The sequence below is a fragment of the Scophthalmus maximus genome, chromosome 3 (genome assembly GCF_022379125.1).
Source record: "Scophthalmus maximus strain ysfricsl-2021 chromosome 3, ASM2237912v1, whole genome shotgun sequence".
Taxonomy (NCBI): domain Eukaryota; kingdom Metazoa; phylum Chordata; class Actinopteri; order Pleuronectiformes; family Scophthalmidae; genus Scophthalmus; species Scophthalmus maximus.
In genome coordinates this window covers 7,310,929-7,324,789 of record NC_061517.1, presented here as the reverse complement: position 1 = coordinate 7,324,789, position 13,861 = coordinate 7,310,929, and the positions used below count along the sequence as shown (strand labels likewise).

Below are 13,861 nucleotides of genomic sequence, written 5' to 3'. Positions count from 1 at the left end.
TTTCTTGTGACATCATTTTTTTTACTATCTCACTTCCCTTCATACAAAGATGTAATTAGTCAAACATCTAGCATTAAAATGGGCTACATTCATATTTTCAGTTTCTTCATTTGTTCTAGTTGTTTGAGTTTGACAGTGAAAGCACTGATAAGCTAAACACATATTAATACACAACATCCTGCACAGTTTCATTTCCTGTACAAAGAGACCACCTCAGTGCTGAGGGTGTTCGATTCCTGTTCAAATCCTCTTTATATCTCCTCCCTGCCCAGTTTACTTCAACACTTTCCGCATCTTTACAAACATTGACTGGACTTTAAGTGTAATGAAGCACTACATCCCTCGCAGGAAGATAACTAAAGTAAACAAAATATCTTTCAAAACCTTTAACAACACCATGATATATCCTCACATTCATGTCGAAGATCCCAGTGAGATTGAATCCTGGCTCTCGTGGTTGTTTGCTCGTCCACATGTGGGAACATTTCCTGAAGCTAAAGCTGCTCTGGAGGCAGAAATAATCTGAAGTGTAGTTGAATAATTCTAGCTTAAATGTTATTCTTATCATGTCTATCAGTCTTTTCTACGAGGCGTACAAAGTCGAACCAACCTTTCGTATTCGGTCTGAAGCTCCACTAGAGGCTGCACTTCTCATTAGCAAGTGTCTTCGGCGTCAGTTTACCGGTTTGATTTATGGGATCATTCAAAAATCTGAAAGGTGAATGAGATCAGCTTTCTTTGAGGCTGTTGATCATCTTTTAATAATCTCTCACCGTGGAACAGACATATTTGCTTCCTGTCACAGAATTGACTCACCTCTTTCACTTTGTGCAGAGGTCGTTAGATTGAGCTCCAAATCACGTGGCTCTCCGAAATCCAGTCAGTCTTATTGCGGGAGCCACGAGAGCTGCTGCCAATTTCAGTTGATTCTATTTGGCTTCTGACATCAAGTCTGACTTTTTGAATTTCATGGAAATTTTTTGCTGGAACCCAATGAGATCAAAACATGGCCCAACATGGGTCCTTCGACACCACTGTAAGTGAGTCTTAAACAAATAAAAGCCACAAGTATTTAAATATGCTGCAACTGCACAATCTGCTCAGCCAGTTAAGTTTAAAAACAACTTTTCTGACTGAGGTTTGATTCAGCCAGGGGGATTTTTTTCCGCATTGTCAGCAACTGTGTCTCCAAGAAATGTTTACCAAGGGCATTTGAGCAATAGTTCTTTTGTTGGTACGTTTTTGCTGAAAGTCAGCAGATGATTAAAAGTTGATCGTTTTATACTATTCTTTCAATGTGTAATAAAGCTTTGGCAACAGTGTAATGGTGCACTCACAAGTACACGTTGCATTAACGCATGCTAGTGGGTGTGTCTGATGTTGGGTGCTGGCGTGATCGTGATAACATCAACAATGCAACGCAAACAATCACAATTTCCTGCCAAGGACATCAAAAGTGAGTCCCACCTCAATAATCAATCACTCCATTTCGATGTTTGATGTCAGACAAGACCTGTACTGGCATAGACATGATTTGATTGGTCGGTGCCTGCGCTGCTGCTTGAAAAGCTGAGCTTTTATCAACTTCTACCGCCATGCAACACCAGCAAATGGAAGCAGCGGAACCACAATGCAGTTCGGCAACGCATGACATCACCACATTCAGAGTGAACGAGCAGCGTTTCTGTTGCAGCGGCTGTGTGAGTGCTCTGTAACTTCAACATTCATGCCAATACAATTTTACATGAGCATATTGTGTCAGCATATTTTTCAAAATGTCCAATTTTGGGACTTAAACATGAGTTGAGAACAGTGTTCCCTTTGTCTGTAATAAATCACCGTATTTTAACATCAGTTTTTCTGTTTGATTAGATTCAAATGACCCACTTGTGGCTCAAGCAGCATCAGATCGCAGCAGGATCTCCAACGAGCTAACTTGCATATAAACTGCTGCCTTAACTCAGGCCGCCACTTCTCCATACAACACATTTAAACTTCAGCATTGCATCATACGTCTTAGGTGCAACAAACAAAGGACATCCAGGATCTTCTGTCAATTCTGCATCTGTTGTTTTCTCCATCACACTTGACAAACATGACAGCAGGGAGCTGGAGGGACGAGTCCCTCTGGGGAGAGTCCTGAAACAGGCTCCTGCTTTTACAACAGCTGGTTGTGCAAGTACAGCAACTTTTCTAATCTCACTACAGATTAAATCTCATTTCCTGCAAAGAGAGGAAGCTGGAGGGGGGAACACTGTCCATTTAGAAGAATATCATACAAAGGTACTGTGGAAGAGGTGGAGAGAACAAAGAGAAAGATGATGATGATGAGAATGAGGATGGAAAGAAGGGTTCACAGCCAACATGAAGGAGGAGAAAGGAAACGGACCAGTTAACAAACATTTAGGATGGAGGAGAAGAAGAGATGATTGATTTATGCAGGAGGAAATGTTGGACTGGTGGTTAAAGTGGGATCCATGGCTCTAACTAGAGATGGACAAGATGGCCGACGTGTCTTTAGCCTTGTCAAAAAGGATGGACGTCTCAGTGGCAGCTTTCAGTTTGACCTGGGCGGAGCCTGGCGAGCCTTGAGTCGTGTTTGGCTGACACTCCTGACAGCAGCAGCAGCAGCAGTCCTTGAAGGCCTGACCCAGAGCCTGAAACACAACAACACGCAGGCGAGTGAGCGTTTGTTTCTAAAGGCGGTTCCAAACGTCACTTTCACTCGCACCTCTGAATTCCAAATTAGCATTTGTCTTGCTTTAGAAACGTGAGTTGTTGCGCTGAGCATTCAGCACCTTATCAATGTGTCGTCTCCGTGAAAGGACCTACCTTACAGAGACAGAGCAGCAGCACCGGTGTCACCGATGACTTGAAGAACAACAGGAAGTGATGCAACAGAGCCAGCATGGCAGCCGTGTCATCAGAGATGGTGATGTGCGTGTAGGCCAGTGTGATGTTGCAGACGTGTTCAGGCAGAGCGCAGATGCCGTACACCACGGCCAAAGCTAACAGCGTGCAGTTTAGCTGCCGCTCTACCGCCTGGTGCTGCTGACGCTTCTGATTGGACGAGCGGTCTTCGTGGTCACGCTGCTTTTTGGCGGAGCTGTAGTCGCTGTTGACGTTGCGGGTGGCCATCTGGCAGAGGATGGTGAAGAGGATGGGGAGGCAGAAGTAGGAGCCGAAACTCCACCACATACGACCCTGAAACAGAGAAAGGCGGAAACAGAATTAATCTGATTACCTTACACAGAAACAATAATAATTTGTGGTAAGTTTAAACACCATGATATGTAGCGAGACTGATCTAGCTCCTCCCAGTGACGGCACAGGTCATGTTGCCATGCGAGTCAAAATGTAGTCAGGTACTACAAAATGGACTGAGGAGCAACTCACCTGGTGATACCTGAGCAGCAGGGAGTGGAGGGAGTCAGGCAGGTAGAGGGACAGAGGCGAGGAGGGGGTGATGGTGCAGGAGTCCACCAGCCGGCCACTGGAGCGGGACACGGCCTGGCTGAGCTGCCACAGGAAGATCTCGGGGCTGGACAGCAGCAGGGCGGCGAGCCACACCAGCAGCAGCTTCAGCAGCACCGAGCGGCAGCGCTCCACCCGCCGAGCCTTCGGCTGGGACGAGGAGGTGGCGGCGTGGAAACGGTCGATACCCAGAGCGCACAGGGTGAAGGAGGTGATGCCCAGAGACACGACCTGCAGAGTTTTGGAAGAAGAGGAGGAAAACGTTGGCGCTTCAACATACGTCAGTGAGTAAAGCAAAGTAAGCTTGTTTGAGTTTATAATAAACACTGGAAATTTCTTTGAATGTTGCCCTTTTAAATGTGTGTTAAATGTGTTGACGGCTAGCGAGTGGATCCACAGATGGCTCCCACAGTTAAACTCAATAACTTCCTCCAGAGGTGGTTGCTTTGATGCATTTACACTGCGGTCAACCTGACTTGAACGGAAACAGAGAATAGCAGAGTGATCAGTACATTGGCTGATGGCCTTACAGGAGGAAGTCAGTAAAAGGCGCTTCACAGTCGTACTTGTGACATCCTCGTCACCTCTCATAACCTCCCCGATGTACAGAGGTGATGGATGAGACGGGACTGTTTAACCTGACAGCATCACTCCCGTCTCCTGTCCATGTTTACACTCACACCAGGGCTGTCGGGTTTAGAAATTCATCTCCCAATCACCTTAAAAACCCTGAACGCTAATCTATTGATCTGTGTGGAGTTGACGAAAACTTTTCCACATGCTCACAATATTCACACGGGAAATCATCTGGAGACTAAACTTCCCGTGTCTCAATTCTTGTACTTCCATAATCACACGTTACTTTGAGAGCAAAAGTGCATTCATACTATATGTCAACATGCAGTGCTCTATAAGTAAACGACTGGTTCACTCACGACTGTCGAAAAGTTGAGGGGACACTTTTCACCCTCAATGGATGCACAGGAGGGAAAAAAGTAGTATTTTCAAACTTATTAAAGTGGCAGCAGAGGTAGGAGGACACCTCGTCAGCACCGATGGCGGCTTCATTTCACCGTCATGTGAAGCACGGGACACGCACAAGAAAGAAAAAAAACACTAAACCAGTTAGTAAGTAAATATTTACAAAGTGCACTTCAGGAGAGTTTACAAACTGAAGTATCCAAACTGAGACACAGCGATGATCAGCTGTTCTCAGAGATGAGGATCCCCAATATGGCCGCCAGAGACAGGGTTACAAACCATACATTCACATTTTCACCCCAAATTTGTTTCTGTCAAGCCATGAAAGCAGCAGCTGGACATTCCCGTGGCCCTTGTAACTGGTTACCATGGCAACTGACTCAGTGAAGTGCAGCTTCAGTCTCTGCCGAAGGCAGTTTGGTTTCCAAACGGAAATCTCAAACTACTCTTAAAAACCAACTCATGCCAAATAACACAGACTGGTCAGTTTCAGTCCTATGGAGTTTTTGACTAATGGTGGCGCTATGGAGCAAAGTCACGACGAGCAAACGCCTGATTTCTTTCATTTTGAACCCAACATGCTAATGAACATAATGCGTGTTTAATGCTACTCCACTGATCGACACTGGCATTTTGTGGCAAACAAAAGCAGTTAAGACTGAACTATGATCTTCGTTCGGGGACGAATACAGTTTGACACAGATTGCATGTTGACACCAGTTGTAAATGGGTTTTAATGATGCTCCCCCCACTCACCCCAAATTGACCCCTGACCTTTCCTCCAGCGCCACTATAAGGACAAAAGTCTTACTGCAGAATTATATTAAAATTTAATTTAAACACCTTCATGCTCCTCAGAGGATGGACCCTTTACCTTTTGACATACTGTGCAGTTTCCTCTGGCGCCACCTTCAGGGCCAGATGTTATATTTAAATGACAAAACTTTAAGAAACGTTTTTCGAGCCTTCACACTGACTCCCTCCCACCTCAAAATGAGCCCCACCCACCTCCATATACGGCACCATGCGGCAGGTGATGTCACCCAGGATCCTCCTATGGGAGAGCTGGTTTACGACAACCACGGGGAGGCAGAGCACCAGCACCAAGAAGTCCCAGAAGGCCATGCTGGCCAGCAGGTAGTTCCAGGCAGACCTCATGTAGTAGTTGTTCCAGACGATGCACATCACCGCCATGTTTCCCACCACACCCACCGCCAGCACCAGGCCCGCCAGGAACAGGACAGCATAGGCTGCGTACGAGCTCTCGACCAGTGGGTAGAACGGGTTGAAGAGTCCCGGGGTGTCGTCGGAGCTGGAGGTGTTTCCATGGAGATTTGCATCATCAACATCATTACCATCCCCCTCCGCTGCTACATTTGTCACGTTGTTGAACTCGGTGGCCTGCGGCGTCGTCACAGAGTCATTCTCAAACGACTGGCTGAATGTGGACTGTTGCTCCTCGTCATCAGAGCCACGGGACAGACGGCGGCGCTGCTCCACATCTAAATCCAGCATCTCGGGGAGGGGGAGGCTTTGGTCTGGGCTGTAGGTGTCGTCCCGAGCTTTGACCTGCTTGTTGGTCAAAACGGGTTCGAGTTTAACACGAGAAAAGGGTTTGTCAAGGGTCTCACGCTGACTGTCCTGTTGCCCGACAGTCTTTGCATCCGTGAAGAGCAGTGGCAGGTACAGACACAGCCACAAGCCGACAGACCGAGCCATGACGCAGATTTTAAATGTGAAGGAATCCAACCAGATGTTTTCACGCTTGACGATAAATTTGGTGCAAAGCTCCAATAAAATTCACTCAGTTTTTCTGAAACGTTTTCCCAGAACCTTTTGAAACACTGGAAAATGCAGAAAAAAACAATACTTTGTGCAATATCATTGACAATTGCAGATTTACTAGATTTTTTAGTAAACCTGTCGTCCGGAGAAGGACTCTCTTCTCTTCTCTTTTCAGGCGTCTCTTTTTAAACTCCCAGTAATCCAAACTTTCCCACTTTAAAACTCAGCTCTGTTATTCCTGTCCATTAATAATCCAACCAGGTGAAGTGGAGCTCCAGGAGGAGGGCCGGCGGTGGGGGGGGGCAGCAGGATGAGGGTCCGTGTTAGGGGCTCCTGTGTCCGTGCTGCCGGCGGCAGAGAGACTGGGCGTCTTGGAGCTCCGAGGGTCTCTGGTAACAAGCAGCCCTCTGCAGTATGGCTGGATGGAGCCTTTGTCAGGACACACACGCACGCACACATGCACACACTCCCAGGCCTTCAAACACAAGCATACAAACAAGGTTGGCACACACTCACTGACTCACATTTGTCTGCACAATCATGCAAGTGCACTTTCTTTCGCTCTCTCTTTCTCCCTCAATTCAATATTGTCAATTTCAATAATCATTATTTGCATGCATGTTGAGTGAACCGAAATGCCAAAGCACAGAGGATAATGCAATTCAATCATGACATTACAAATATATTTAAATTTATGAATTTCATTTTGATACAATAAACGATAAAATACAAATTACAGGAAAATGGCAGAAAACATTTTGTGTCTTTCTATAGTTTTGAGGACACTCATTGAGATAATGCACTTCCAGTCAAAATGTCCTCTTAAACATCTGAAGACGCGGCACAAACACACACTCAATGTTCTGCTGCCCCCTGGTGGCAGTCTTACTGGGAACTGCACTGAAAAAATAAAATTGTTCAACACAATAATGAATTAAGTTGATTCACATTAAAGTTATGAAGGTATATTGTTAACTTAAGTGATAAAAAAATGATTTGTGTGTTACCAACTGTAGTAATTTAAAAAAAAGTTGGTCCAACAATTTTCTTTTTTTCAGTTTGTCTATGTGCGTGTATGTGTTCTTGTACTTGCGCAATATAAAAAATATTATTTTCAGTAAAGGTTTAAGGTTCAAAGTTGATATGAGTCACAGTTTTAAACCATGTTTTCAATAAATACTCAGAATAGAATGTGAATATGCTGTTGAGTGAAGGGTCAATTAATAATAAGTCTTAATATTTATTTTAGTCAATGTTTCTAGTAAGACACTGCATTATCACAGACCTACAGTTCAGCTTTTCGCCACTGGAGTTCGATGTTGCTCTTTTGCTAAAATCATAGACCGTAAATTAAGATGGATAGATATGGCTGCTTAAAAAAAAGTGAAGCCAAGTCACCTGGGTGGCCCCCTGGTGTCTGTCTACTGTATAGATCCTAAACCCGCCCCCTTCACGTTAGCAGATGGGATATATACCAAACTAAAAAGGCAAAGTAATGTTTCCAAAGATGCTTTCTGTCATTTTAGGTAGTTCTTATCACACCGATGTATGTTCAAGTGTTCATGTTTCTGATCAGTTTGGTTTTCATCAGTTCCTCTGAGTCTTTAGTTAGAGGTCAGAGTTGATGCGATCACCACCCGACTATTTTCCTCTTCTTTTTTTTTTGTCTGTTCTAACAGATCTTCCACTTTCAAGTAAATCAATGAATATAATAGGACGTAAATATAGAGAACATAACGAGAACTTTGACTTTCACCTGATCACAACTTCAGACTCAGGATTTACAAAGGCCACGTTATCAATGTGCCATCACACACACACACAGGACACTCAGTGAGATTATTTATTCCCCAAGTTTAAACTCGTTTATACTCGTCAGAAATCTTTCCTCCGTGAAAAAAAAAAGCCATTACGTTTCCAGAAAGCGTAAAACTGAGCTTCCGTGTCTGACTCACTCTGACTGAACAACTCCGTACCTGGCCTCAGGGTCCACCAGTGGTCGCAGTGGATTACTGTGCAGACTGCTGCCACCACACCTCTGACCCAGTTAAACAGTGGAAAAGTGGATTTCCATGAGTCTCTGGGAGATTAAGTTTAATATCATTAATGCACATAACCGTTTATTGTGTGAACAGGCTGAATTGGGAAGAGCAAACCCTCTGCTGACTCACTCAAGATCTTTCCTCATCTGTCAGCTTCGCAGGACTTGTGGCTGCTTGTCTGAATTATGTGAATGTCAGTGTGTCACCGTTCAGTAAATGTAACAGTGTCCAAAGAAAGCAGAGTATAATCAACAATAATCATCTATTGGAACTTGCACCTTGAAGACTATTGACTCAATGGAAATTAAATCTATCGCAAACATATTTTCAATTGCAGAGGATGAATCGGAAAAACTGCATCGCTTGTCACAAGCTGCCCAACACCACCAAAAACTACGACTTGTGAAACCTACTCTTCTTTGACTTGATTAACTATCTGAGGTGGTCACAGCAGGAGGATCAGCCCAGTGACCAGGTGAACCGTTCCACGCAGATCCTCAGTTTCTACAGTGAAATCACAGTTAACAAAGAGGCCGAGTCCAGCTCCAGTAAAGCTACTTTATTGTTTTTAACAGATATTCTTTTCTCTGGAGAATCATAACTTTCTCTTTTTTTTAGGATTCACCATGTGGATTATTATAGCATGTTTCAACTGTTCAAATCCAATAATATCTGCATTAGTTTTCATCAAGAACCATGAATTGTTCCCCGTGAAAATATAAAAGAAAATGCCACAAAGTTAAAAATCATTCCTGGATCCACCCCCTTGTCTGGATCCAGGCCACAATGTAATGAAAGACCCATGTCTCATTCTCCAACTAAATTTCATGGAAATCTGTTGATCAGTTTTTGGGAAATCCTGCTGAAAAGCGAACGAACATAAGATGGGTGAAAACATAAACTCCTTGGCAGAGCTAATAAGTGGACTGATGGTATTGATACATCGATTAAGTGCCAGAACCATTCCACACTTTGAGTTAGAAATCTCAGCAACATCTTGTGTTTCTGTGGACAGGTCACAACACACAGCGTCTTCACTTTTTACCGGTTCTACTTTCTCCCCTGCCCGTACCAAACCTCACCTCACAAAAATCACAGTTTAACACGCGCTCACACTGTGAACTAGTACTGCTGCTGTGTGAAGTGCTTCATTATGATCTGGCGTGGTTACTGACAGGTGTTACAGTCTCATCAGGTGAGTGGACAGTCAAAAGTGGACACACTGTCCAGCTCAGTCCGCTCTGCTCCTGCAGCTCTATATAAGGTTGTCAGTCTCTCCAGTGGAAAGACACGCAGGGCAGCATGGGTCAGCGGACACACGCACACACGCACACACGCACACACACACACACACACACACACGCACACACACACACACCTTATATGGGAGAGAAAGTCTGTGGAAACTGTTGGTGTTAAACAACTGAGCATGAAATTCTCTTAAATCCAGCCTAAATCTCCCGGAGCGGTCAGTCGTGTTTGGTTTGGAGCGAAGTGTCACACTGCAGCTCAAACACCACCTCAAAACTCAGAGCGCACAATCTGATTCAACCCACATTCATACACAATCCGAACGTCGAACTTTGTGCAATGTGTTTCCATCGTTCTTGACGTGTCGTTGATCGTGGAGACACAAATCCAGGCTCCACTGGTTTGGGAAGATAGGCCTGCTTTGTGTGTCCTCACAGAGACATCACGGAGCCTGGAGTGTTTCTTACCTAAACCAGAAGATCTGAATTTGGTCCGAGACAAAAATAGCAGCAGACAGAAACATCAGCACTGTGTGGAACTACGAGAAGACTTGAACGAAAACATGAAACAAACTTCAATTATGTTTCCATCTTTTAAAAAAAAAACAAGGTTTGACTGCGGCTTCCTTAATTACTTCATCTTGTCGCACCCTCTTCCTCTGCATCAGTTGAAAGATGCTGCTTGTAAGTCACAGTTACACTCAGCTGTCAATCATGACGTCTCGGCCCATTGTTATAGCATCAAATAACTAATTAAAACAACAAGAACACTTTTGGTCCATTTCCCATTTGCATTGAGGGGTTTATGAACTATACTGTGGCCAGCCACTAGGGGGCAATCAAGATGATTTGGCTTCACTTTTGGAGCTGGCAAGTCTTCCAGCTATATACACAGTCATTGTTATAGAATGGAAAAGCAAAGCCAGTTTTAACTCTTCTTCTCTTCTCTTAGAGAATGGTAAGGAGTGGTACAACAGTACAGGTAATACGTTTGCTTCCTGTCCTGCTGCTCGTGTTGGATCGCAAGTTGGCCAATGTTAGGTCCCTTTAGCTCGCGCTCTCTCATTAGCCCTGCCGATGTTATGTCAACTTCATCTTCTGTCAGCTGATGTGGGACTAACGTCAGTGTCCTTACAAGTGATGTGTTGGCTTCTTCTCCTGCTACACGTTGGATTGCTAGTAGCTTAGCCCTGCTAATATTGAGTTAAGCTTGTCTAATTTCGGCTGATTTTGAACTAATGTGAATTACCCCGGTGTGCTCGCTTCCTGTCCTGCTGACTGATGTTGGCCAACCAGTAGCTCTGGTCCTGATTACAGGTGCTCTACCTGTTCGCTGACTTTCTTAAAACAACAGCAACAAACTGATGACAGAAAAAGTACAGTATGAACTGCTGTTTCTTTAAATATATATATATATATATATATATATATATATATATATATATATATATATATATATATATATATAGTGCAGGTTATGCATGTGCAAGTTATGCATGTGCATCCATCATGATTATTGGTGTATTACCAGCCAAACAAATAGAAAGTAGTTTTGGGAGTAATGACCAATCTTTGTCTGACTCCTTATCGAGTGTTTAATTTTGACTCTGACCTTTTTTTTAATCCTCATCTTCTACGTTGCTTTGTTCCAGTTAAATGACCCCGTCCGGCATGTGGCTGATTTTCAGGTTCAGATGGAAAATCTCGCCAACCCCCCCCCCCCCCCCCCCCTTTTTTTTCTTTCTGAAGATCTTCTCCCTATTTAGCCAGCTGTCTTTTTCTAAATTAGTCCATCCACTGAGTCCACATTACTTCAAAAGGTAGACACAACTATGTCACACACACACACACACACACACATACACACATTTTTACATGGTCATTGACACAGTACTTTGTATTTATAAGCCCGACGGAAGTTTTACACCTCCCCACAAACAAATGCACTGTTGGCCATTTTATCGATCGCCACGGAGACCACAGACCTTCAGACTGCCCACAGTCACCATGGAAATCACACACACACACACACACACACAGTTGTGTTATTGTTCATCCTCTACTCTTTACAGGTTAAACTCATCTCATCAGGTTATTCTGCCTGATGAGATGAGAGTTTTAACATTAAACATTGCTACGGTGTAACTAAGTGTAATCTGTCATTCAGACTTTCTTTCATTGGTCTTTTTTTCTGAGACCATTCAGCTCAAGTTCGCTTGCTAAAAGAAACTGAAACCTTTAATCACACAGTCACGCAGCAATTGTTTTTTATACTGCTGGAAAAGGCCACTGCCACCACCGCCCTGTACGTGTGTGTGTGTGTGTGTGTGTGTGTGTGTGTGTCCGTCTCTGTGACCAAACAACAACAACTAGCAGGAGGAGGCAGCTCATGGAGCCCAGTGAGTCTCAACCCACCAGTGGTTCTTCTTCTGTGAGTAATAACCTGCTGCTTTAACGGCTACAACAGGAAGTCTAGTCAGCACGAGACACACGCACACACTCATTCACTCACACACAGTCTACACATCGGCAGTGATGCAGCTCTTCTTTAACTTGAGTAAAAGTAACAATACCTCAATGTAAAAGTTCTGCATACAAAATAATACGTTCAGAAAATTGGACCTAAAGTATCACAAGTAAAACCATTGTTACTTTGTTACTTTGATTGTTGTTCACATTTGTATAATATTGTGTAATATTATTAAACCCTCCATAAAGGGGGAGTGTATATATAATACATTAAATTATTGGAGGGATATTATTCATGCATTCACAAGTTGGTTAACATTTCTGTAATGTAGCTGGTCAAAATAAATGCATCATGTTGTTTAGTTAATATTTCTAAAACCCGAACCTGCACAGTAAATGGTAACCATATAGTTTCAAACATATACTGTATGTAGTGGAGTCTCACAATATTTCACAGTGACGTGTGTTTGAGCAGAAGTATGAAGCAGCATAAGTGGAAATTTAAAGTGAAATTTATTCTCAAGAACCCCAAAATTCAAATTAAGTGTAGTACATGAGTAAGTGTAATAAGTTACTTTCCATCGCTGTGCTGTCTGCTGGGTAAACACTGGCCCTGTTTTCACACATTCTCATCAAAGTTGTGGTTTCCTACTAAAAAACCCACAAACTTCCACATCTCTCATCTTCGACAGCTGCAGGTTCTTGTCGCAGTGAAGCTGTCGTCACAGTTTCTGTTATATCAGAAGAGAAACCTGACTGATGGTTTTATATAAAAACACAAAACAAAAACTTAACAGATACAATTACACCTTTTCTCAGCTCTTAATTCTAAAAATTAAGAGAGAACATCACAAATCACATCATTTTACTGGAATCAATAAACTACAATATAAACAACAGTGTCGTTAAATCTATATACAATATGAACTGGAAAGAAAATTGTGAATTCATTACTACAATACAGTCTCATTGTAGTTCAATGTTTCATTGACATTCATCGTCATATAAAATGAAAAATACAACAAAAAATAAATACTTAACAGATTAAAAACATCAAACAGAATAAAAGATAGTTATCCACATATGATTATTGTGGGGGAGCTTAAGTTTAAAAAAATTGAACTTCTGATAAAAAAAAAGGTTGCATCATCTGAGCTAGAAATATTCAACATTTACTTGTTGATGAAAACCAAGAGGGAAAAAAACATGTAAGTACACCTTGAGGAACGTTTTCTTTTTCTGACAAAGGTAACGTGCCCGTGCACGCTGCTCTGCTTGTGTGACATGATCTGCGTGGTTGCAGCTTTTGTGTGTGTGTGCGTGTGTGTGTGTGTGCGTGTACGTGTGTGTGTGCGTGTGTGTGTGTGTGTACGTGTGTGTGTGTGCGTGTGTCCGCGGCAGTTGTTCCTTCTTGAAGCTGTCTATCAGCCTTATCAACACTTCGACTCACTTCCTGGTTTTTATTACAAGAGTCTTGGCGTGAGCGCGCGCGCCCCCGCGCACACACACACACACACACACACACACTCACACACTCTGACGGCGCGTGGGGAGAAGGAGGGAGAGGGAGAGCGTCTGTACTCCTCCCGTACACGGACGGACACACACTCGGAGGGTCTGTGTTGTGCTCGTGCAGCACATGTCGTCGAGAGCTTTGTGCACTTGTGTGTCTGTCCTCCACAGAAGAAGAGCAACTCTCCGCAGCTGCGCCGCCGCCGCAGGTGAAGCTGAACTTTGAGTTCCTCGGAGGGACAGACAGGAGGACAGACAGACAGACAGGAGGACAGACAGACAGGAGGACACCGGCAGACAGGAGGACACAGAGGGAGGACAGACAGGAAGACAGACAGGAGGGCAGAC

General features: G+C 43.7%; 1 protein-coding gene across 1 annotated transcript; it reads right to left on the bottom strand.

Annotated features, from left to right (window-relative positions):
* gpr37l1b (G protein-coupled receptor 37 like 1b) lies at positions 1–6,686 on the bottom strand. The gene is made up of 4 exons (XM_035646251.2): positions 5,464–6,686; positions 3,397–3,705; positions 2,833–3,204; positions 1–2,657 (listed from the first exon to the last, which is right to left on the bottom strand). Exons 1-4 carry the CDS (start codon positions 6,172–6,174, stop codon positions 2,484–2,486), a joined length of 1,566 nt encoding a protein of 521 aa, XP_035502144.2. The 5' UTR covers positions 6,175–6,686; the 3' UTR covers positions 1–2,483.
* Positions 6,687–13,861: the final 7,175 nt, after the last annotated feature.

Excerpts from the sequence above, each read along its gene's own strand:
- gpr37l1b (XM_035646251.2), bottom strand. The coding sequence starts at position 6,174 with ATGGCTCGGTCTGTCGGCTTGTGGCTGTGTCTGTACCTGCCACTGCTC. Across the intron at positions 3,205-3,396 it reads TGCTGCTCAGGTATCACCAG|GGTCGTATGTGGTGGAGTTT; the intron begins GTGAGTTGCTCC and ends TCTCTGTTTCAG. Across the intron at positions 2,658-2,832 it reads TGCTGCTCTGTCTCTGTAAG|GCTCTGGGTCAGGCCTTCAA; the intron begins GTAGGTCCTTTC and ends GTTGTGTTTCAG.